Source organism: Typopeltis vanoorti, chromosome 22, assembly GCF_054136105.1.
Source record: "Typopeltis vanoorti isolate ZY-2024b chromosome 22, IOZ_Tvanoo_1.0, whole genome shotgun sequence".
NCBI lineage: Eukaryota > Metazoa > Arthropoda > Arachnida > Uropygi > Thelyphonidae > Typopeltis > Typopeltis vanoorti.
Window position 1 is genome coordinate 19,233,598 of NC_143570.1, and position 26,681 is coordinate 19,260,278.

At 33.6% G+C, this 26,681-nt stretch overlaps 1 protein-coding gene across 1 annotated transcript in view; it reads right to left on the bottom strand.

Annotated features, from left to right (window-relative positions):
- Positions 1-26,681, bottom strand: part of LOC150094192 (exportin-4-like) — a 541,216-nt gene that overhangs the window by 296,607 nt on the left and 217,928 nt on the right. Inside the window, exons 7-9 of the mRNA XM_090412419.1 lie at positions 25,531-25,643; positions 12,487-12,644; positions 9,581-9,755 (exon numbers count right to left, since the gene is read on the bottom strand). Coding sequence (XP_090268545.1) covers positions 9,581-9,755; positions 12,487-12,644; positions 25,531-25,643 — 446 coding nt within the window. The remainder of the gene's footprint in view (positions 1-9,580; positions 9,756-12,486; positions 12,645-25,530; positions 25,644-26,681) is intronic.

Consider the following 26,681-nt stretch of genomic DNA (forward strand, 5'->3'; position numbering starts at 1 on the left):
AATGCTACTGAAAAAGCTTAGAAATGGAGGAAAGAGCACTATAAAAAGAAACAAAAATGATAAAGGTGCCATGAAAACAGAAATTAAGATATTCAAGATGTTGGGAGTAAGTAGTTTAAAAGACTGATAAATGAAACAAGCACTGACAGCACGGTGATAGAAAATATCCCAGAGGAATGCAATCTGGAAAACATATCACTAATATATGAGGAAGAAAACTCCATCAAAAATGTGGAAAGGTAGCTGGAGTAGACAATATTCAACCAGAAATACTCAAATATTGAGGTATAAAATTGTTACAGTTGATACGCTGCATAATACAAAACGTCTTATCAGAACATCGAATTCCAGATGACTGGAATAGATCTCTCCAAGTACCCATCAAAGGTAAAACTGAATATACAAATTACAGAAGAATTTCCCTACTGAGTGTTCATGGTTAAATTGGTTTAAATGGTTACAAATAACATAAACTGAGTTTATATTATGCAAGTATACTTGAGAAAAGGCTACAAAAAATTGTAGAAGGGAAGCTTGGAGAAGAAGAACAAGTTGGGTTCAGACCAAACAAAGGTTGTCAGGATTAGATTTTAACTTTAAGACAAAGAGATGAGAAATCATGGAAATATAGAAGGATCTACATTTAAGTTTTGTAGATTTAGAAAAGGCATATGACAAGGTGCCAATCAAGGTGGTATTCATGGATGTGCAAACTGTGCGGTGGCACAGGGCCCCGCAAAGTGCAAAAAATTGAAAAAAGAAAAATCAATTAATTTTTTTAAATTATTATATAAAAAATATATGTATATAATTTTACAACCAACTATTGTTGTTATAGTAAACGAAATAAGATTGTAGCACTAGAGCAGTAGTATTTAAAACTACTCTAAGATATATATAACAATATCATACAACATAGTGTTAAATAGGGAAAAGTGAATTTTAAAACAGGTGTTTTTAATAATTTTAATGAGTTTTTTTATTTTAGTTTATGATTTTATGAACAAATATATACACGTACTATCATGGTAATTTTTTTACATGACATTACTTGCAAAACATCTTAAAAAATATATTTTGTAAGCTGGTTTTAGGTTATCCGACATCAGAATTTTTCTTCAATAGCAGTTTTCAATCTATATTAGATTTATTTATTTTCTAATATTATTATTTTAGATATATTTTATTTATCAGGTAAGTATTTTTGTTTTAATTTATTAAATTATTTTATAATTAAATCTATCGTATTTAATTCTAGAGTATGACTAGTCGTGAGAGAGATTATTATGGAAGAAAATATACCCAAGCGGACATGAAAAAACGAAAGCAAAAACAAGCGGCTGAGGAATATCAAAGAAATTCACTGTTTAAATTTATGAAGTTGAACTCATATATTTGTTCAGATATATTAGTTGATAACGGGAGTTCTGAAATAACTACAAACGTTCTTCGGCTTCAACATTAATTAATAATGAGGGTTCTGAAATACTCAAAGGAAGTGGAGAACATGATGCGTTTGGTCAAACAATGAGTATTGAAGATCCTAAAACTGAGACACCAGAGGAAGGTGAACTATTTACTATTGATGATCCAGCAACATGGCCCAAAATTTTGAACAACGCAACACTAACACAAATTGTACAACATGGTCCACCATCTCCTCCGAATGAAAATGATTTTCCAAAAAAAGATGACAACAAGGTGTTTTTCCACAGCTCACTATGTTAGAACAATTGCAAACAGAGAGAGAGAGAGAGAAGCAAAACAGAAGATGGCTTGTATATTCAAACTCTTCCAACTCTATTTTTTGTTTTTGTTGCAAATTATTTTCTTCTCCTGATAATTTTTTATCTAATAATGGCTTTTCTGACTGGCAACATGTAAATGAAAGATTAAAGTCGCATGAACGAAATCCAGTGCACATGAAATGCATGTATTCATGGACACAAATGGAATGTAATTTAAAAAATCACAATACAATTGATCAGGCAAATCAAAATATCATAAAATTTGAAGCAGAACGGTTAAGAAATGTTTTAAGACGAATAGCAGCAATAATTCATTTATTTATCCGAACATAATTTAGCTTTTAGAGGTAATTTTGATATTTTGTGCACAGCCTATAATGGTAATTTTTTGGAATCATAGATTAATTGCAGAATTTGATCCACTTTTAAAAGATCATTTAATGCAATGTTCAGAAAAAAAAATTATAGGTAAGAAACAAAATTCATATCTCACCCATTGTGCAAAATGAATTAATTCTTGATATGGGAACCAAAATTCAACAAAATATTGTAAATATGATACGACAGGCAAAGTACTATTCAATAATTCTCGATTGTACTCCTGATGTTAGTCATCAGGAGCAAATTTCAATAATTTTTAGATTTTTACATATATTTGAAGCAGATTTTGAAATTTGTGAACACTTTTTGACATTTTTAACAACTAATGACATTACTGGTAAAGGTATATATGAAAATATAAAATCACTTTTGAATGAATTAAATCTTAAATTGTCAGATTGTAAAGGGCAAAAGTATGATAATGGAGCGAATATGAAAGGAGTATATAAGGGAGTCCATGCTTACATTTTAACTGAAAATGAAAAGGCATTTTATACTCCTTGTGCCTGTCATAATTTAAATTTCATTTTAGAGCATGTTGCAAAATCATCAATTATAGCAATAAATTTTTTTAATGTTATACAAAAAATATATACATTATTTGCTGCCTCAACTTCACATTGGGACATATTAAAGAAATTTGTTAAACAATTAACTCCAAAACCGTTATGTGATACAAGATGGGAATGTAGAATAGAATCAGTTAGAGCTGTACGTTTTCAAATTCCAGAATTTTTAAATGCCCTAAAAGAATTATTTAAAACTGCATCAGATAATACTATCAAAGTAGAAGTGATTTCAATATATGAACAAATATATTCATTTGTATTTATACTAAGCCTTATAATTTGGTATGAGCTTTTGTCAAAAGTTAATTTAGTAAGTAAAGTATTACAAAATGCAAAAATTCCCATAGACGTAAAAACTAAGCATATTACAGAGTTAGTGCAGTACTTTGAAGAGCAGAGAATATCAGGATTTGATAGCTGTTTTGAGATTGTTAAAGAACTGTCAAATCTATTAGAAATAGAAATTAAATTTAAAGAAAGTCGAGTATGTCAAAGAAAAGTATTTTTTGATTATGAAACGCCTGATGAATCACACATAGGTGATAACAAAGATAGTTTTAGGATAAAATTTCTTTTTTGTAATTTTAGATACTGCTCTACAATCTGTCAAAAAAATATTTGAATTGTATGAAATTCACAAAAAATCATTTGGATTTCTTTATGATATGAAATTAATAAGAAAAATGACAGAAAATGAATTAAAATTTTGCTGCAAATAACTATCAAAAATTAAATACAGATATTGATGAATTTGAATTTTACAATGAATTAATTATTTTTAGAAATATTGCTCCAGAAGAATATTTTAAAATTTATAATTGCAAATAATTTGTCGGATATTTATCCAAATATTACTATGACATTTAAAATATTATTGACCAGTCCAGTTACAGTTGCATCAACAGAAAGGTCATTTTCCAAATTAAAATTAATAAAAACCTATTTGAGATCTTCTATGTCTCAAGAACGTTTGTCTTCCCTAGCAATAATATCTATAGAGCATGAAATTGCAAAAAAATTTGAATTTTGATAGCATTATAAATGATTTTATTGATAAGCGCATTAGGTTAAATAAAATTATATTAAGATTTCTTTTAAATCTTATAAGTTGTTATACATATATTTCATTCTTTATAGTAAAAATGGATATTTTTTTCATATTTTTATGGTATTATTTATATTATTAAATAAATCATTGTTCTGGCATATTTATATGATAATGTGTACTTACATAATAAAACAATATATCATGTACATACAAACGTTTATTTTTTCAACTAATTTTTTCCCTTTACTTAAATTGATGCTAAAGTACTTGTTTATTTATGTGCATAAATATTTTTCATATTTGATTTAATTAATTAACAAGATATTCTTCCATTTAAAATTTCCATAAATGTTACTAACTTTCAGGGGCCCCGCTTTTCCATTTCACACAGGGCCCCACAAAATGTAGAAATGGGCCTGGTACCAAGAGAAAGGCTGTTCAAAATGGTACAGATATAAGGAGTCAATGCATACTCTATATTTGTGTTGTAATTCAGCAGTTAGAACTGATGAAAGCACAGGAAGATGATTTGATGTTTTGTATGTAAGACGTGTGTGAATCATATGTAAGACAGGGATGCATTATTATTCACTTTATGTTCACTGTTATTCATCATCTATATGGATCACATTATGAAGAAAAATTGCATTAAATCTGATGTCTAAATTGGTGAGGATAATCTCAGCTATTTACTTAATACATCTGATGTAATATTTCTAAATAAATCCAATACAAGCAGTCTGCAGTAGTCCCTGAAACTGGAATAATTGCTCTAATAAATTTGGCATGAAAATCAGAAAATAAAAAGACAATCAAAATAGGCAGGAACATTGAAAATATCAACTGCATCCTGAATGGAGAACCTATTGGGCATAATTCTTAGTGAAGATGACAAATTAAAAATGGAAATTTTTAATTTGTCATCTTCAAAATGGAATTAAAAATGGAAATGGATATATATTGAGATTTGGAAGATGTCATCATCTTAATCTTGCTATGTATTCTCAAGGAGTATATAGGAATATATTACCGTACCACATAAGTTTACATTATTATCGACTTCCTATCGATCATTTTCGTCCAAATTAGACTGTGATCTGTCATGGCCCCAAAAATGTCTGGTTATATATTTTATTCTTCTAAGTCGCTTCTAACTGCATCAATCGAATTAGATTTTGAACTTTCTCTTGCTCTTTTTTCCATCCACAATGGCATCAAACATGTTTTGCTAACCATTCCTCTTTCACTCTGTATAAGTGACCACACCACATGACATTAGCTCTGCTCACACATTCATATATACTTGCAGCGCCAAGTTCCTTCCCAATATCTTCATTTGTAGTGCGATTCTATCATTGAGGATAGCTAATTTAGTGTTTTGATTAATTTCTCTCTTAATCAATTTATTACTGTCTACTTCCATATTTCATTTTCACTAAAAATTGTGTCTAAATAGTTGAAATGTTTTACTTGTTCTGTAAACTCACAATTCAGGACACAGCAACTTATGGTTTTCATGTTCATGCTTTGGTTCATAATCTGTCTTCATGCCAAATTTCTTACAACAGTTATTCAGTTTAGTTAACGAATCATCTACATAAAGAACTGAGAAAGAACTACAACTGTGACACCAGGTTCAATACCACTCTCCTTTATACGATCTAGACAAATAGGAATAACAATGGGAAGAGTGTGCAACCCTATCTTAGATAGGTTTTATATCAACTCACCTTCCTGTACCTCTTTCAATACTAACTGAAATGGAGTATGTATTACTCTGTATACTGTCCTATTTACACCATACAAATGTAGTGTTTTGAACAGATTTTCTCTTTCCACTCTGTCATATGTTTTTTCAAGATGTACAAAACTTAAATATATATCTTTATTATATTCCCATGATTTCTCAAATATGTCTTAAAGTAAAAATTAGAAAACCAAAATCCTAACTGGCAAGGATATTCTTCCACATTCTTCTTAGCCTCTTCCCAATTTCCCTAATGAGTGTTCTAAGTAATGTTTGTACAAGCATATTCCTCTGCAATTTCATTTTAAGTTTTATTTCTCTTGTTACAGATGGGTACTATGAGAGGCTCTGCTGAAATCATCCAGAATTCAACTTACTATGCTTCCTGAATTATGCAACTGTAAAAATTTCTCTATACCTTTTTATATGAGCATTTCTGGTCAAATATCAAACTAGTGTTTTTATTTTTAGTATTATGATATTTGATAAGCAAATATCAAATATCAAAATAGGCCTACTGCAGCTGCGTTGCCACATTTCAGATGACTTTTTATCTTACCCAAAGTACTGATATATAATCTTAATTAAATTCCACTTGAGTATCTTCTGCAATTGTTCTGTTACTTATTTTGTTTAGCATTCTTGTTTGGAGTAATTACTCCAGACATCTAGAATACCTTCAGTTTGCTGCTGTGCTAATACAGTGAAGTTTGTATGTATGTATGTATCTAAAGTAGATAGTAGATTTTTTCCCTTCACATAACAAGAGGCCCACTGGAATAATCCTTTTCTGCAACATCTGAGTGTGTGCTATTGTGGTACCATTATGCATCAAATATATGAATTTTGTTACCACGATAACAGGGCTCCTCTTGGTATTGTAAAAGAATATTATTAAAAAAAAAAAAAAGAAAGAAAGAAACTTAATTTCTAATGTATAGAAGAAAAACAAAATGACTAACGAAAAATAGAATGAAAAGGTCACCTGCAAAATCTTAGTACCTTAAGATTAATATGGAACACTTATGTGAAACAAATATGCACATACAAATAAAACTGAGGTGAAAAATAATCAATTCTATCTTCTTGCATTTAGGTGTAGTAACAACAAACCAAAGTTTGCACTATGAAATGGAAAGAACCCCCCCACACACACAGTGCCCAGGAATAAATAGAAATTAGTAAGTGGCATATTAGTTGATATATATTTTTCAGTTCTCATGTTTATATTAATAGTTTGCTGAAAAGTTGATTTATATTAATAATCCATTCAGGATACATGAAATCATTAATCTGATAAATAAATTCAGTAACCTGGTGTGATTCTTTCACAGACTGGAGTTTCGTACATGTGCTATGTTAGGCCTACTTAGCATGTGCATGACAATTAGCTGTATTTCCAGTTAAAATATTACAATCTGTTGCTAAAAAGTTAGTTATATTTTTACATTTTGTTTTTGGTAACTTTAAAAAAAAAATTGTCATTAATTTATAAAGATGGAGGCTCAGCAAATCTGTTTAAAAAGGAGATCCTTGGAGATCCATGTCACAACAACAAGTGTTTGTGAGTGGTTTGCTGCAGATACTACAGTACAAAACCAACCAGAATCATCATATGAAACTGTATGAAAATATCAGATATGAATCTTTGGGTTGCCAAATATTGGATCCAGGCATGAAAGCAGAGTTGATGAAGATAAGGCAAGAGATGAGATGTATGTGAAATGAAATGAAAATAATGACGAGCATGCATGGAAGGAAAGATGGCAATGCGAAACAGGTAACAAACAATTTGACGGTGACTGTGTGGAGATTCCATTATTAGAGATGTGTATGGTGAATGAGGAGGTGTACAAGCTGCAAGGTTTGTTTTCCTAGAGGTGATTGAAACAATGGATATTAGAAAGAAATCAGCAAAAGAGTTCGTGGTAGTAGGGACAAATGATTTAGATGAGAACAATGAAAACGTAAGATTGGATATCAGGAGGTTGTTGAGGCAATTAGTAATGTGACAGAAAAGGTAGCCAGTGTATTGCCCAGGTGATGATAGTGATGAACTGAGGCAATGAGCAAAGATTATGAATGCTATGTTAGCAAAGCTAGGTGCAGAAAAAGAAGTGCATTTTGTGAATGCATGGGATGAATATGAGGAAGAGATGGAACTGTATAAGGGGGATGTGCTGCATTTAAATAGTTTCATGTGAGTCAGCTGGAAAGATTTTTCTGGAAGGAAGGGTAATAACTGTGAACAGAAGATCTCAGGTGATGTGGTTAATGTGAGATGATGCAAAAGAGAAACAAATCATGGTAGAGAAGCTTGTGAATGGAGAGGTGAGTAGTATGAGTAAAGAAAATGATCAAAGTGGATGAAGATACTGCATGAAAAGTATAGATGCTGGATTCAGAAGTGAATGTGAGTGGATAAAAAAAAAAGTGATTAAGATGGGCTGGGGTGAAAGGGGAGAGTTTGGGTCTGGGAAAAGTTAGAGAATCAGTGATAACATAGAAGAAGAGATGGGGAAAGGTATTGACAAGTCACATGTGAGAAGTGATGTGAACCAGAAATGAATTTGTTATGTTTCTTTACTAATGCCAGAAGTATTCAAGATCAGGGGAATGAAATTGTCACATTGAGTTTATTCACCCTAAAATTGTTGGAATAAACAAGACATAGTTATATGAGGATAACATCCTCAAGAATACAGATGGACAGATATATTTTTCATGAAGACAGACAAGGAAGAAAGGAAGCAGGAGTACTGCTGATGGTAGTAGAAGAGTTATGCACATCAGATTTGCAAAGGTTAAATAGAATAATGATTTTGAGGCAGATGGTGTGAGGCTGAGGGTGAACAGGATGAAATATTTAGTTAGATGTTGCTATAGATCCAGTAATGTGGAGGGTAGTGAGAATGGAATGCATTGGAAAATTAGCCAGGTTAACAAGAATGAGTGATCATTATGGATAACTTTAATTATGACAATATAGGCTGGAATGAAGAGACAAAGAACATCTGGGGAGAAAGAACAAATTTCTGGAGTTTTTGAAAGACAACTACCTTAGGCAGTGCAAAACAGAGGGTATGCGAGGATCAAGGGATGACTGATATATTATTATATAGAATAATTATGGAGGGATGACATTGATTGGTGCAAATGGTGAAATGATAACAACTGCAGAGGATATGGTTGAGGTATTTAATGAGCAATTCATGAAGGTATTTCATTCATGTGAATGTGACATCATGCAGAACTTGAACGTAGTGGGAAAATGGGAGGAGGAACTGTTAGTAAAGTGAGCAAGGGGTATGTGAGGAACTGAATGAATTTGATGTTAATAAGGTTGTATGCCATTTCACCACATGTACTAAACAAATATTCCAGGGAGTTACTAGCTTTGATATATCTTTGTAAGATGAGTCTTGCACCTGGCCAAGTTCCAAAGGAGTAGAAAGAGGGCATAACTGTTCTGCTTTAGAAGGTAGGTGACTGTGTATCTGGAATTGCCAATATTCACCTGAATTAACATAAAAACATGTCCTGTACATGCAATCACAATCTCCTTCTGAACTCAAAAAAGGCAAAAGTGATTACATGTACAGACATATCCTTAACTTTATGCCTTTGAAGATGCCTTTGGTGAACAAGATAAAATATTGGCTTAATAATGAAGTAACATTTAATTGGTGGCCTTAGACAATTGTTTCTTTCCATTAAAAAAATGATAATCAGTATCTAAGTTTGTTAAAATAATATTTGTTATAAGCATAAGTTGAATGCAATTACCCTTTGACCACAGGTATTATTATTATTATTAGTAGTAGTAGTAGTAGGTATATGTATCGATGCCCCAAAGTGATGTTTTGTTTGTGAAATAATGCTAATAACATACCACATAACTGTTCTTTGTTTCCATATTCCCTCTCCTCTCCCTTTTAAATACATACCCCCTTCTTTCTCTCTCTTCTTTAAGCACCTGACACATATAAAAATATCTGCTTCATTACAACACTGGTACAAAAATAATATTCTAATGCAATTGGTTGTGAATAAATAGGGGAGAAAAAAAAATTGTGAAACCACTTACTGCCTCTTCATGAGAAGCACATTCAGCAAAATGGCACGTTAATTTGGCTAATTCAATCAAATAGGTCTGCAATATATCAGATGGTAATGAAATGAGAACACAAGCAGGAAAGAACACTCCAAAACGGCTAATAATATTGGATATACCAAGAGCTTCATGTTCCTTAACTGGAGAACTGCAAAAGAAAAAATATTCAGTAGTAAAAAAAAAAACTATAATAAAAAAAAAATTAAAAAATAAGCAATAAATGCTTACCTTAAAAACTGAATATTTTAAAATTCTATCATGGATAATATGAAGAACAGTCAGCAGTCTATGACAAAATCTAGACATAAGATGCAGTCAATTTTCATTATATATCAAGTTCCAGCCTCATGGTGGTAGTAGTTCATTTTAAAGGAAATTTTCTAAAGCAAAATGTCCACAACAAATTATTTCTGTTATTCCTACAAGTCTACTAGAGTGAGGAGTCACCAGTTTTCCTATATTTTAATAACTTGCCATCACATGTAACAAGTCATTACACTACATTACACAACACTACAAAAATCCTTTACACTCTGAACTTTTCTTTGCTCACACAAAACGTAGCAGTAGTAATAAGAAAAACTAATGACAGTGGTATTGATGAGAAATAAAAAAAGATAAATAATTCTTTATGTAAATACAACAGCATAAAAATCGAACAGTGCTTGACATCACTGAAATGAAGGAATCACATGAAAATGAATTTATCACTAATAACACTAAACAACACAAGTTTTGTTCATTTCTGAATTTTCTGTGTTTTTTAAATTATTTTAAGCGAAGATATAGTCTTGCATTATGGAAATACTTGGATTAGGACTGCAAGATGAAATATTTTAAAACAAGTAAGAAAACTTCATTCACTATCACAACTGAACCTAGACTGTCATACATGTTGCTCATTAACTAATTATTTTTGAATGTTATTAGACATTCAAATTTGAATGTCACTAAGGTCATCAGATAAACAATGAACATGCTTTTTTTTCAATATGTTTTATAAGTTATTGTTTTGACCCCCCCCCATTAAAGTCTTTCCTGGATTAGACATTTCATTTGAAAAAAAAAAAAAAAAATTGCTTTCAAATACAGATTTGAAGGCAACTAAAGCACACAAATACCTAGTCCAGCCATAAATAATGCTACAACTTGAACAGCACATAAACTTTTAATCTATCAGAAAATCATTTACAGCTTACAAACCATATGTATAACATGCATATAGCAGCACTCAATGTTCAAAATGTTCCCCTTCTGCCTTCACGTATGCCCAAAGTCTCTGAGGACATAAATCGATGGTGGCACACACAACATCTAATGGAAATGTTGCTACTGCTCGCCCAAAAGTAGATTTTGGGCAAGCAGTAGTATTTCCAAGTATTTCCATAAACAAACCTAACCTAACCTAAAAATTGCATTTGATTCGGTTAGGTACCTAACCTAACCATCGATTACAGTTGAGTAGATAAATTACATCTGATTCAGTTAGGTTAGGAGGAGGAAAGCATCTCGCTGGAATGTAACCTAACCAAACCAACGGTCTGCCGCAAGTTCCTGTACTACTGCACCTCACGGCGACGTCAACTCGGCATAACTTCTGGTTTCATTCTCCCTCTGGTGACGTCACATCCGATTGCGAACGAACACAGGGTACTTCTCACATAAAAATGCTTCTGCTCCGCTCTCCCATAGACTGCCATGTTAACGACCCGCCCATTGGAAGGGAAAGAGTCCGATTTTGGAAATGGATTCATTCAAAAACAAATAACGAGCTCCAATTCATATGAATTGCGCTGTTATCATTGAAAGGCAAGAAATTGTCTGATATGCTATGTTTGGTATTTAAAGAGGAATGATTCAAACTTAATAAGAACCCATACATTTATTCCAGCGATGCTCCAGCACCATTATCCCATCCTTGTAGTGGTTCTCAGTAAGATCTGTAAAATACTCTCGAACTCTGACCACAATTTGAAGTCCAATAGATTCAGATCGGGACTTCTAGGTGGCCAATCAGATGGTGATATGTGGTCAGGCACATTAGCCTCCAGCCTTGAGTGCAGGGGCTGAGTCATGTTGAAAGGTCTAGTGTGAAACAAGGTGTTGTTCAGGGACAGTATCACAGGTTCCAGCACACTGACTTGACACAATTTGGTGGAGGTTTTGACCCCTTTCTTGCAGAAATGCAACCTGGATACATTACCCTTACCAAACCATCAGTGATGCAGGGCGATGACCAGGACCTCTGAGAGGAATTTATTAACCCCCCCCGGGGGGGGGGGGGGGCTTTTAAGCCCTTAACTTCTCCATTAGTCATTCTGTTTTTATGGTTCCCAGGCCCCCTTTCTGACCCTGGGCCAAAGTAAAATGTGTCCCTTGCACCCCCCCCCCATCTCTCTCATGGGCCCTGGTGATGACCTCTCTGAAACCTGGATATTATGGCATATTCTGTGCAACTATCTGGGGTATATACCCAATAGTTTTGGAAGTTAAAGACTCTTCAATGGCGAAAATCTGCTCATCTGTGAAGAGGATATTTGTGGTGTTAGGAAGTAGAATGACGATAGGCTTTCATGTGTACACATGAAATCATTCTGTGCAAAATGTTCCCCTCTTGTGACATCACCTTCTGCATTCTCACAGGATTACAGCAGTTGCAAGCCTTCACAGCCCTCATAAACTGTTGCGTCCTAATGTAGTCAGTCTGGTTGACCTGTTCTTTGGCAGTCAGATATATCATATTCTGAAAGAAACCAAGTCAATTTGTTTCATCAATAAAAGTATATCTGTTATTTTATCATTTTATGGAGATATACCCAACTGATATACCCAACTTCCAAGAAATTTGAAAGTTTACTGTTATTGAAAACATGACATACCTAGTAAGTAATTTTAGAATGCCATCCATAAACCATGCTAGATAATTACACCTATCTTCTTTATTATTCATAAGAATTCCATTCAATGAAGCTAGCTGGTTCAAGCATTGCAGTGTATGATGACAGAGATCTGGATTATTTCGCACCTGCCAGTGAAGCTGAAAGAAACAAATTGTTATATATTTTTCTTCATATTTCTTCTTTATAACTGGTATGAGACCTAACACAGAAAGTCAGGGAAACTAAATTATAAAGGGAGGAATGGTGTGAATGTGAATGTAAGAGCAACAAGGTTATGTAACAGTGTTAATCACAGGAATGGGCTTTTTCATGGAAATATTGGCGAGGAGAGAACAATTATGGCTTTGTGTTCATCCAGTTCTGACTCATCAAATGTGTGCAAAGATGTCTACATGTGTAAACCATTAGAGAAGAATAGAGATCTGCAACCTGGCCAACTGTGTCAGGCAGACTGCAGACAAGAGCATACAAAAGAACAAACAGGTAGATTATTATATCTTATTTTAATTTTTCGACATAATCTCCCTTAAGACTAATACATTTATTCCAGCGATGCTCCAGTGCCATTATCCCATCCCTGTAGTGGTTCTCAGCAAGATCTGTAAAATACCCCTATACAGCTGCAATCACCTCTTGATTAGAAGAAAAACACTGACCAACAAGGAAGAGTTTTAGTTTTGGGAAGAGAGTTAGCCAAATCTGGGGAATAGGATGCATGTTCCAACAATTCATAGTGCAGATCCCTTAATTTTCCCATTGCCAAAACACCTTTGTGAGCAGGTGCATTGTCTTGATGAAATGTGATTTTTTTTCTTCTGCAAACCGGGTCTTTTCTCGCGAACTTTATCATCTAGTCTGGTTAAAAGATCGGAATAATATTCCCTGGTTATTGTTTTACCCTTTTCAAGATAATTAATAAACAAAACGCCTTTAGCATCCCAAAACACCAATGCCATAACCTTTACTGCTGATGAAACCAACTCTGTCTCCTTTGGAGCTGAACAACCGGCTTCTGTCCACTGTTTTGCTGTTTGGATTCTGGTGTGTAATGGTGAACCCAAGTCTCATCCATAGTAATAAATCAATGCACAAAATCAGTTTTATTCTTATTAAAATGCTCCAAGCACTGTTCAGAGATTTTCATGCGAGTGCATTTTTTATCTGCTGTGAGCAAGCGTGGCACCCATCTTGCGCAAAGCTTTTTCATTTGCAATTCTTCACGCAAAATATATCCTAGACATTCTTTTGAAATGCCTATAGTCTCAGCAATTTCATACACTTTGACTGGCCAGTCATCCAATACCATATCATGCTCTTGATCAATGATTTTTGTTGTTACACGTTTTGGATGTCCTTCACGTGGATCATCTTCAAGGCTGGTACAGTCGTGTCTAAACTCGGCAGCCCATAAACTTTTATGAATTTTGAATGAATTTCTTTTGGCGTTAAACATTCTTTTACAAAGAATTTTATAACCGCATGACACTCAATTTTATCCATTTCAAGGGATACAGACAACACTTTTGCTTCAGCTATATAAAACAAACTACTTGATAGAATGACTTGCAATTTTACATGGAAGCTTATGACAGATGTACCAACTTAAGATAAAAAAATCTTGGTGATAGTGTTGCCATCTATGGTCGAGGCTGAGAACCTTTCAGACCACCCTCGTAGGTAAGGTAATCAGTAATGTTGCTGATATGCAGTACTTGCAGAATGATTTGAATAGGCTGGAATTGTGGGCATGGGAAAATAGGTGTTAGTTCGATGTCAGCAAATGTAAAATCATTCACTTTAGTGTGATTAGGAATCCAATGTTATATTATATTAGTGGGATTATGCTAGAAGAAACTGATGAGGCTAGGGATCTTGGAGTGTTAATAGATAGGAAGTTCAGAGGCCATGTAGCTGAGATTGTAAATACTACTCAAAAGATAATTGCAACGCTGAAACGAACATTCATATGTAAAGATAATGATGTCATTTTGCCTCTTTACAAGACCTTGATAAGATCTCACTTGGACTATTGTGTGCAGGTCTGGTCTCCTGGTTTCCATTGTGATTGTGATGTTTTGGAAAGTGTACGAATGAGAGTGTTAAAAATGATATCAGAATTATGGAATACTGATTATGAAGACAGATTGAGAATTTGTACACTGCAGACACTAGCAAACAGGAGAAAGAGGGGTGATATGATTGAGAATTACAAACTTCTAAAAGGTTCATACAGGATTTCAATTAATGGAATTTTTAAATTTATGGAGCATGGGGAAAGGACAAGAGAGAATGAAGGCTGCTAAGAATGGGACGAGGGCTAGATAAGGTAGTGCGTGATTGGAATGGACTGAAATTGGATGTTGTGAGTGCAAGCAGTGTGAATGAATTCAAGAATGAGTATGATAGCTGGTGTGTGTAGTATGTGGCCTCCCTCGATGAGTCTCTGACTTCCTGGAGGTCTTTCTTAATAATAATAATATTTAGTTTCAGTTTCTCACCACAAACATCTTTACAGTACAAACATCTCTACCACAAAATATAAAACAAACAAACAATATTATTCTCCAGAATTCTTAAACATGTCTTAATTTGAAAATATACTCATCAAGAATACTACCGATAGTGACATAATAACTGTGTAATCACCACTGAATTTAATTTATAAAATACTGATTTAATATTATATTCCTGTTAGTTCTTCATCCAAGTGTAAGCAAACAAAGTTTGCAAGTTAAATATCCTCATGCCTAGACAACTTGCATACAGAGGCTCATGACTTCACATTAATTGCCTTGGTGTCCTATAATGCAAAGTAGAAGACATCCTTTTGGATATGTATAATGCTATGCATTATGAGACTACTCAGACTGGTTTTGATCTTTATTGATGTCTCATCAGTGGGAGCCAAAGCCAGACCCAGAAGAGATACAAAGGTTGAAACTGGTCTGGTGTGGTCCTTTCCATAATGTATAGCATTATGCATGTCCAAAAAGATATGTGCTTTACATTATAGGATACTAAGGCAATTGATGTGAAGCCATTAGTCTCTATATGGAGATACCAGTTCAATTTTGAGAAATGTAAGGTTTTAAAATATGGAAAATAAAGATGAGTTGTAGAATTTACTCTTTATGGGGATATATTGTTGGAGGTGGAGGAAATCAGAGATCTTGGTGTGATATCAGGTGATTAAAGATCCAAAATTTAGCAGACACATTGCCAAAACTGTGAGGAGAACACAATGAATTCTGGCAGTGATGCAGAAAACACTGACTTATAGAAGCAAAAAGATACTGGTTCCATTGTATAAAGCCTTGATTAGGTTACATATGTACTACTATGCAATTTTGTCACCTGGTCAAAAGTATGAAGAGATATTGGAAAGGGTCCAGAGGCGATTCACTAAGGTAATTTCTAGTCTCTCGAATGGTGAAGATGAGGAAAGGTTGAGAAGATACAATTTGCAGAATCTAGTGGATAGGAGTGATGATAAAGATGTATAATTTGGTAAGGGATTGACTGGCACATATAAAGGTGGGAAAGAATAAGTGTAAATAGAAATTCTTTAATCAGAAACAAATGAACTACTAATAATTTACAGCTGTGGCATTACGTGCATGTCCAATCAACTGTTGTAGGGTAGAACAAATTACATGTCATCTATAATTACTAAGGCATACATATATGTTAGCATTTATGATGAGCACAATTTAAAAAATCTAATGAGGAAAGTGAAAGATATGTTGGCCCAATACAAATAACCAATCAATAGTAAACAGCAGATGTATACATTGTTAGCTTAATAAATTACTGTAGGACAGGAGGTATATCCATCAAACTGTAATGTTGATTAGATGATTCATCTAGGCTTGGCACGAATTATGTGTACACTGATGGAATTGTGAGCAAATCATCCCATACAATTTGTTGTGCTTGTTAGATGTATTTATTTCTATTTTTTATTTATATTTCATCTTTTGTTTTATTCTGAATGAATTCATTTTATTTAAATGAATCCATTTTGTGACATCACTAGATCTCAAAAAAAGGATTTATTTTGATTCATAGGAATGAATGAATTTTTACCCACAATGTCTATTCTTTCCAAAGATTGGAATGAAAATGAACCTGTATAGTGAAAAAAAAACCCTCTCCTCCCAACAAATAATGCACAGACAAAACAAAGTAGAAGTTCCATTGTAGCCCTAGATATCTAACTAAACATAATATTAACAACAATCTGTTTCAAACCTATATTTCAAAACCTATTTCAATTGTCAGAAAATATGTGTACAACAATCGTTCATAATGGAGTTACTGGTTGTGGAAACTGATTTATATAAAGCATATAAAACTTTCTTTCAAATAAATAAAGCAGATATATAACTTGAAATAAGAATTAAATTTAACTATTTTCAGTATAGATGGCATGCCATGCCATGTATATATACTGAAAAATGCCTAGTAAAAATGCACCTATGCAACATGGAAGAGAAATAATACTTGAGTGAAGGGAAATAATATGAGCAACACATGTAAGATACAGATTGGCATGAAAGTGTTAATGCAAAAACATACAAGTATTCTGAAGACATAGAGGAAGTGATGGGGAAATTTATAATATAAGTAAAAAAAAGATTTTAATAGTCCAGATTATTATTAGCACTGTTTTTTCAAAGACAGTCATAAGTACACTTGCCCTTTCCTGATGTGATGGTTAAAACCAAAAAAACTGCCATCATTATATCCTGGTAAACAAAAAGTGGTAAATTTACCATTCTAAATTGAAAGAATCTTTAAGAAAATAGATATGCTTTCTGATCATAAATTTAAATCAGGAAAAATAGAACTCAAATTCTTATAAGCTTACCCTTTGACATATAAATTATTTTTAAAGTTGGAACAGATAAAACTACTATTTATTTAATTCATATGATTTATTTCGTTAATTGTTACCTTATTATAAAGAATATTAATAATTTTGCAAGGTATGATACTTTTCGAAGCACATTGGTAAATGTAACGGTATCAAACATTTTTTACATTGCCATGTAGTCTCACTTCTTACATTATGCTTGGCACATACATGGCATCTCTTTGTTGAATGTTGCTTTTTATCAGTAGGGGTGTTTATGTTCAGGGAAATGTGCCCAATTTTTTGCTGCAGTCTAATTGGGCAGTCCTTTTGCGATGGATGTCCATGAGTACTATAATTAGGTAAAGATATATTTGACAACATATCTTCTGCTATGTTCAAGTGGAAATTGACTATTGTTAGTTTTGATGTATTGGGTAGTTTGAAATATAAAACATAAACATTGTAAATAGCGATATCCATCAAATAAAAAATATTTTCTTGTAACTGTTGACGCATTTTCACATAATTGGAAAACAAGCAAGTAGTTGGTCTTGCCTATCGACACCGCCCATTCCGCAATTGTATTCAAGAACACATTTAGGTTTTATTACTTTTTCTTCATTGCCCCTCTTACTTCTCCTTACTTTTCCCGTATCTACCATTTCTTCTTTTGAATGCTTTGTGCTTATCATGTAAACATCCTTCTTATCGTGCCAACGTAATAACAAAATTCCTCGACAAGATTAAGTTTTTGATTCGCCTTTTTTTATTTTATATGTCGTCAATTTCTTAGGCATATTCTTGCAATTTTTTCTCACTGTCCCCACAACATTTGTACAAGAAATAAAATAATTTTGGTGACGAATACCAATTATCTAAGAATAACATATCCTTTTCCTAAAATAGGTTCAGCCAACTCCATGACGACATTTTGAGATGCAGGTGTATCGCTTCCAGGAATTTGATCCTTTCCTATATAAATTTTGAACTTTGAACAATACCCAGAGTCTGATTCACGTAGCTTGTAAAATTTTATCCCAAATCGTGCTCGTTTGCTAGCAATGAACTGTACATAATTTAGTCGACCTCTATATTTCATAAGGGATTCGTCAATTACTACATTTTTATCTGGTGTATATAACTGCTGAAACTTATTATTCAGGTAGTCGACTATATTTCGCACTTTACATATTTTGTCATTTTTGTTTATTGTTTCATTATCCACGAAATGGAGAAAATGAGATATAGCCAAGAAGCGTTTACGAGGCATAATTTTTGAATTTATGGGTGTCTCAACCACAGCCCTCTTTGACCAATACATGTCTATATTACATTTTTTTTACCTGTGACATAATTATACATAATGCAAAATATGCCTGCAATTCGTCACTTGTTATTGGATACCATTCTTCAATCTTTTTTAGTAATTTCCTCATTTATTGCTTGAGCCGCATATCTATTAGTTTCTGTAACTATCATGTCATTTCTTTGACATGATAGTTACAGTATTTGTTACAAATACTATGATCACAAAGTATTTGTTTCAAAACAGAAAGAGGTGTCGGATTTGAACCAAATCTTAGAAAAGCAACTGCATTGATGCCGGGAATTTCCGTAAATGGTTTTATAATAGGAATATTTTCCTTTTCTTGCCAATTCTATTCATTTTCTGTTACATCGGAATCATTGCTACTAGACGATATCGGTCTCAAAAGTTTACGAACATTGCCTCGAACCAAACTTCCACTTCTACTGTCACTATTGTCACTTGACAAGTCAAAAATGCCAACACTTTGACGATATAAATTTGTCTCGCTGTTTTTATCCAAACTGTCCTCTCCGCTTTCAATATCACTTTCGGCTAACATATTAGGGACGATAATAAATTGCAACACAAACTAACTAGTGAATAGAGTTTATATACATATATATTCACTGCTAATACCCTATCGTTTGAAAGAGACATGAACTTCGTAACGTCTGCGATACGTCAAAATCAATTTTGGTGCAATAAACAAAGGACGTGTCACAGAGGTCTTTGTATGAAATTCGTTTGAAACTGATGCGAACTTCGTAACATCTGCGATACTTCAAAATCAATTTTTTGTGCAATAAACAAAAGACTTGTCACAGACGTCTTTGTATGTTAATAGATTAAGAGGACAACAACCAACATATAAAGACCTCTAAGACAATACCACAAAATTATAGTCTTATAGTTGGTCTTATATATTGGACTCTTATAGTCCAATACACAAACTGAGTTTTAATAAAAATTAATTATAAAATAAGGGCCTTGAACCTTGAAAATACAGAAGAATTTTGGGAAAAGAAAAAAATTCAATACTAGATGTAATAACTCAAAGATTACTGAGAGAGAGAGACCTAATAATAATTGGCTTACTTCTGAAATAATAAATCTATGAAATCAAAAGATGAAACAAAAACTTATTATTACTCAGAACAAAGCTGAATTTGAAGTAAATATATTAGAATAGAGACATTCATCATAATATAAAATTAGTATATAACACAATAAAGAATCTTTTAAAGCATATAAACCCATATAATTAAAAATTAAACATAATAGGCATTCTGATAGGTAAAATTTAAAAAAAATGAAATGATGTGCTGAAAAACATGAAAAAATATCCTAATATCCAGTTTGATAAAAATGAAAAGATTCCAAAAATATTAAGAAAAGGAAACAGTAGGAATAAATGCTGCAATGAGACAAATAAAAGTATAAAGCTCTAATCAAAAATGAAATGAGCAGAGTTCTAGAAGTATGGAGAAGAAATGACAAAGCCTTTCAAAACCAACCTGTTATAATCCACAGAGAAATCCCTAATGACTGGATATTAGGTCATATACATAAATTATTAAAAAGAACTATACAAATCAAAATACAAATAACATATTAACATATAAACAAAAGATGAGAGTAGACTAAATAGGATTCAGGCAAGGGATATCCATTCAGATGGATCTTCCTTTTAGCCAAAGTACTCTATACATGTGCTAAGGCTTAAGTGCTGGGAAAAACTCATAATAAAAGTTTAATTGAGTGAAAAATAGTATTTAATGCTGAACTGAGATGAAATTTAATATTTCATCTCAGTTCCAAAGACATCGTCAGTGAGTACAAACTGCAACTTGTAACACACACACAGGCAGCACAAAACTAACTGAAACACATGGACAAAAGACTAGAGTCGTAACTAGGTAGTGCTCCTTCTATGGATACCTGGCACCATATGATGCTGGGATCTCGAAGTATTTTCCCATATTTTGGGAAGTTTTATCATCATCTGTTCATTGAACATCCACAGATGCCATATGGTCACTCCAATGCACAGTGCCACACCAGTCCTCACTATGTAGTCCTGTTGTATGCTTTTCTGAAGGCGTCGACTCTAAGATCAGTCACTCCACACACACACACACACCATTCATCCATCTCATTGAGGGTCTGCTCCTTCCTCTTTTTTCAGGAACTTTACCTTATATTACTGTTCTCAGAAGTCCTCCTTCCATCCTTTCAATGTGTCCAAAATATTTTAACTTTCTTCTGTCAATGTCCTTAAGGAGCCTTGAAGTTCTACTGATCTTTTATAACACCCATTCATTTCTATGCCTTTCAGTATACAATATCCTCAACAGCCTTCTGTAACACCACATCTCAAAAAGCAGGTATCCGTTTCTTATCTGACTTCTTTAGGTTTCAAGTCTCACATCCATAAGTTGCTGTTGGAAAAACAACTGCATCCAAAATCCTCAACTTTGTTCCCATGGAGATAGATCCATCCATCCTTCCAGATTTTAGACAAGTCTCTGTTATTTTAGTCATTCCTAATCTTCTTCTGATGTCTTCTGAACAGCAATTCTTCACATTGGTAATGGATCCGAAGTACTCAAATTTGCTGACTTGCTCAATTCTTTCTCCATTAAGGTACATTTGTTTCTCAAGAGCTTCCCTGTTTGTATTTCCTTTGAGAACCATGATCTTTGTCTTGCTAGGATTGAGTTGAAGTCCTCTGTTATTACTGATCTTGTTTGTTTAATCAAGAATTTGTCCTAGTTCTGCTCATTACAGAGGAGTGCCTCATTACATCAGCATACCTCAGATTACTGATTAATCTACCACCTATCTTAATTCCTATCTTGAGCTCATCCAATGCTTCACACATGATGTCCTCATCACAGATACTAAACAACTGCAAGTTGTTTAGTATCTATGTGAGGAGAAAGTAAACACCCTTGCCTAACTCCCTTTCTAACCTGAAGTCAATCAGTTAATCCAACACCTGTTCTTACTATGGCTTCTTCTTGCTCCTGTACAGGTTTGCTATCAACCTGATGGTATGTTGAGGAAAACCATTATTTCTATTACTTTCCACAGTTTCACATGCTGGATACAGTCAAAAAGTTTAGAGTAGTCTAAGAAACACATTACCAGAGGGGCATCTAAATTCTATATATTTTTCTATGATCTGTCTAAGGCAAAGGATCTGATCTCTGGTGCCCTTACCTTTCCTAAAACCTGCTTGTTCCTCGGGCAACTCTACCTCAACTTTGGCCTCAAGCCTATTTAGATTGATCTTCAATAAGTTTTATGAAACCATATTTATTTAAATTAGGCTGATTTTTAAGAGCAGCAGCAAATTCTAAAAACAGTCTTTCTCTTTCTCATCACACAGTAAATTTAGAATGGAGCATGATGGTCTTTTTCCAATTGATTCTGTGAGCTGTAACGAAAGCATGGTCTGCAAGGCTAGATTGACCACAGTCATAACTGGAGATTATATATTTATTGGGTTTAGCTAGGTTTATGAATATGGCTTCATATCCTATATATGGGATGTACAATGTAAAATCTCGCGAGAAATTATTTTTTTTAGAGAATTTTTGCTAAATATTTTACCATTTTTTGTCTGAAATTATAAGAAAAAAATGTACTTAGTTGTAATAATATAAAAGAATAAATTACTGTTAGAATGCACCTGCACTTTCGATTTGTAAAAGCTTAATAAAAGTTAAGCCAGATTAGCACTGAATACCACCAAAATCGTTAAGGTCTGGTGGCCAGCAATGACATCGAATCTTTCATTGCTTCTGGCTAATCAGGGAATACTCTTACTTAAGAACAAAGGAAGGAAAATGGAATAAAAAGCAATGCAGCATGTGGTTCTAGGCTTTTTGGTCCTTGGCTCTTCACCTACGAGGTCTGCTGCGGCTCCTTCCCTAGTTCCAGGATGATCACTCTTCCCACCACCAATGCCAGATGTTTCTCTGCCAGCAGCTCACTCTAGGCTCCCGGTAGCTATGGCAGAATCCCAGTGCATCCAACAATGGAAAACTCTCGAGGATTGACTGGATGGAAGCCTCTATGTGTGATATGGAATAAATCGGAGTTTCCTCTCACGTTTATTAGCAAGTAAGCCATTATTTTGTTTGTAGTATATTATATGATTGTAACTCAAAATCGTAAAGAATTGAGAGAGGTTACTTGTTAACTGGCAGTTATATTGAATTTTGAATAAGGGAAGAACTTGTATTGTTAAGTATGTCTAGTTCATAAGTTGCTTATGGTAATGCCTGAATTAGTATCAATTAAGTATTGGATGTGTTGGAAGAAAGTTAATGTAATCCCCTGGAATATTTTTGCATACTTGTAAGCCAAGTTGTGTCATAGAAGACACCTTTATATCAAGGCACAATAGGTTTTTCTGATAGTGAAAGCACTACAGTTTCTGTTGCTCGGATAGCAAGTAATATTGAGTCTTAAAGTGCTCTTGATTAAGTTAATCTTTAATCAACTTTCATATGCTCTCTATCATATCTTTTAGTTTGATAATACACATGTTTTTGTTTTGTAATTACCTGGTTCTCATTCCTTAGCCAATGCTCTATCTCCCGAAAATAATATCGAACCTGCAGAGAAAAAAAATAGTATCGAGCCACGACTTGCATATATAGAATTTGTATAGAAGTGTTAAATTAATTTTGTCATCTTCTTGCCCTGACTGTCAAACATAAAAAGATCAAATAAATTTCTTAATTGCTATTGTGCGATTGCTTAGGGACTGTTATATTAGATAGACTTATTACATGAGGTCTACCTAACTGCAGAAAAAAAAAAAGGGGGGGGGGGGGGCAAGAATAAATTTAAGTAAGGAAGTAGACAGATTGATAGATAAAAGAATAGATAAAGTAAAAATAAAGAAGAGAGATAAATTTACATACGGCTTGCCTAAAATTCATAATAAACCCAATTCCCTCTAAGACCAATAGACGATACCACTGATTCTCCCTACCATAAATTATCCAAACAACAAAATCTCTTGCCCCTCCTTACTGGAGGGGCAAGAGATTTTATCATATGATATGATAAATAAAAAAAATTATTCCCATTTTAAAAACTCCATTGAAAATATAATTGTAAATGCATGGAAAGGCTTATGTGTTCACAGTACATATTATTTATTTTCATGGTGTTGATGACAGTCATATTTTCCCTCTGATATATTTGAACTATTTAAATTTACAGTACATGCAAGTTATTTTACATGGAAAGGGAAGATATACATAACTGGATAGAACAGTAATGGGTTCACCCTTTCTGCCACTTAGCCAATTTCTACATAGAACACTTGAAAAGCCAGCTATGGCTACAGCCACTCTCAAACCAGTTTGGCTACTCTATGTTGATGATGTGCTTGCTATTTGGCCACATGGCCCAGACACATAGGATACATTTCTTAGCACATTTAAATAGCCAACACCCAAAAATCCACTTTACAATGGAACTGGAAGCTAATGACTGTCTGCACTTCCTGGATACACTAATCACGTCTTCCAGATGGTACCTTATCATTCTCAGTTTATAGAAAACCCACACACATACAGGGAGATATTAACACAAACAATCACACCATCATCCATCTCAACAATATGGTATCCTAAAAATACTAACCCACAGAGCTAGAGCGATTTGTTCCAATGACATTGCTCTCACTGCTGAACTCACTCATTTACGTCACACCTTCTTGGCCAATGGCTATAATCCCCATAAGATAGACAAAATACTAAATGATCCCCAGAAATCCAGCCCCCCCCCCCCATTGTCTACCACAGAAGACTACAACAAAACTGTCAAATAGTAAATGTGCCTTTAATGTATGGATGTCACCATCCTTAAAGGCACATTTGAAAAGATATCTAGAGTGCTTAATAAACATCAACTACACACTGTATTTAAACCATATGCGAAACTGGCAACTCTCATCCATTCACTGAAGGACAGAATCTCTCCTTTATGACATCTAGGGGTCGATGAAGTGCCTTGTTTGTGTGATCGAGCTTACTATGAACAGACAGGAAGAACTGTAGACATCTGCCTCAGTGAACAATAAAAAATATATCCGCCACTATCGCTATGGCAAGTCAGGTCTAGCAGACCATGCTTTAGATACCCCAGCACACAGGATCAATTGGAAAAAAACAAAAGTGCTGCACAGAAGCTTTTATAAGTCAGAGAGGTTGTTCCTGGAACCAACAGAAGTCTTGAAACATACCCTGAACTTCAACAAGTATGGCTGTATAAATTTGCCAAAGATTTGGGAGGCATTCATCTTAAGACCAAATTAATACCTGCTTTCTCTCTCTCCGTTTTTTTTTTCCCCCCTCAACATAGATGGTACCTAATAAGGACTTTAGTCTTTATGTTGTACGCTTCAAACCAGTCCCATTGTTATACCAAATTGTTTTTGTCTCGCATACTGTGACAAACTGTTTTTGTGCTCTGAAGATACTGGATAGAATACCAACAAAATATCAACAATAAGTTAGTTTTTTTATCAGTCTGTGTTCTCATCTATATAAAATTAATCAACATTTAGTAATTACACTCACTGAATTTAAAGATGCATTTCCTTTTGTAATGTAACTCTAGATCTCTATTTACATACAAAGAAGACTGGATACAGTATATCTTGTAAATTAGTTATCAAAGACTGCACAATCTACTCAAATCAAATTAAAGTCTAGTAATCATAATAAACATGCTTCATACTGAGCATATGACATTATATAAAAGTAGAGCATTTAAAATCTTAAAATTTCATCTAAGCAATATATAAAAGATTAACAACATATATGCATACCTTAAAGAATAAATGAACAACATTAGGATCAACAAATATTTCCCTCCATTCTGAACTTGGCCTTAAAGTTGGACATTGTTGTGACTCAAAGAGCCCAATTAATTTCCTTGGCACTGGTTATGCATTAAGGTTATTTCATAGACCTTATTTATAAAAATTAATAAACCTTAATTATAACACTTGAAATCAATTTAATTCAAAAAATTTCACTGTACAGTAAACCTTTGCCGAAAGCAGGGGGTTACGTCATTAATACATTGCACGCACAGCAAAATCGCGTTCCACAAAGTTAACTTTCTATGGAAAAAAATGTGTTAGGTATAGTTCAAATTAAGAAAGTATGTATGTATAATTTAAACTAACCTAAATATTGTTGTAATTAAAAGAGAAAAATGAAACAAATGTTAATTGAAAGGATTTTTAGATGCTTAATAAGTAGGTACATGATACAATTATTTTTTTAAAAAGTTAGTGATTTTTGCTTTGGACAATGACTGATGCAACTCTTTAAAAGTTTCGCGGTTAAGGAGCGCAGAGTTTTTCAATGCCTTTCATAAAGTGTCCTCTTCTTTCTTCATTTGGGTCGATCTCCATTGCAAAATCACAGTTCCTGTGTGATTTTTTTTTGATTGGATGATCTTGTAACTGGTGTTACAAGATCATCCATTTCTTCATTCGTCATTTCTCGAACGTCATTCTCGATTAATTCTTTGACTTCTCCTTCTTCCATATCTGAAAATCCTTCACCGCCAATTGCTTTTGCAATTTGTACGATTTCTTTGGCTTCATTTTCAATCAATGGAAATCCTTTAAAATTGTTGACAACTTCTGGTCAGAGCTGATGCAAGCAAGCATTCAATGTTGATGAATTCACTTGTTCCCATGCAAGTTTAATCATTTCTATGCAGTGGCTTATGTTGAATCGCTTCCAAAATGCTATTAGCGTGTTGTGCTTTCCTTTGTCTAGCGCTTTATTTGCAGAGGTGTAAACATGCCTGACATAATAGGCTTTGAATGTTTTTATGATCCCTTGATCCATTGGTTGGATTAAGGAAGTGGTGTTAGGTGGGAGGAATAAAACCGCTACATTTGGATGCAATGTTGTGAGGGCTTCAGCATCATGTCCTGGAGCATCATCGAGAATTAGGAGA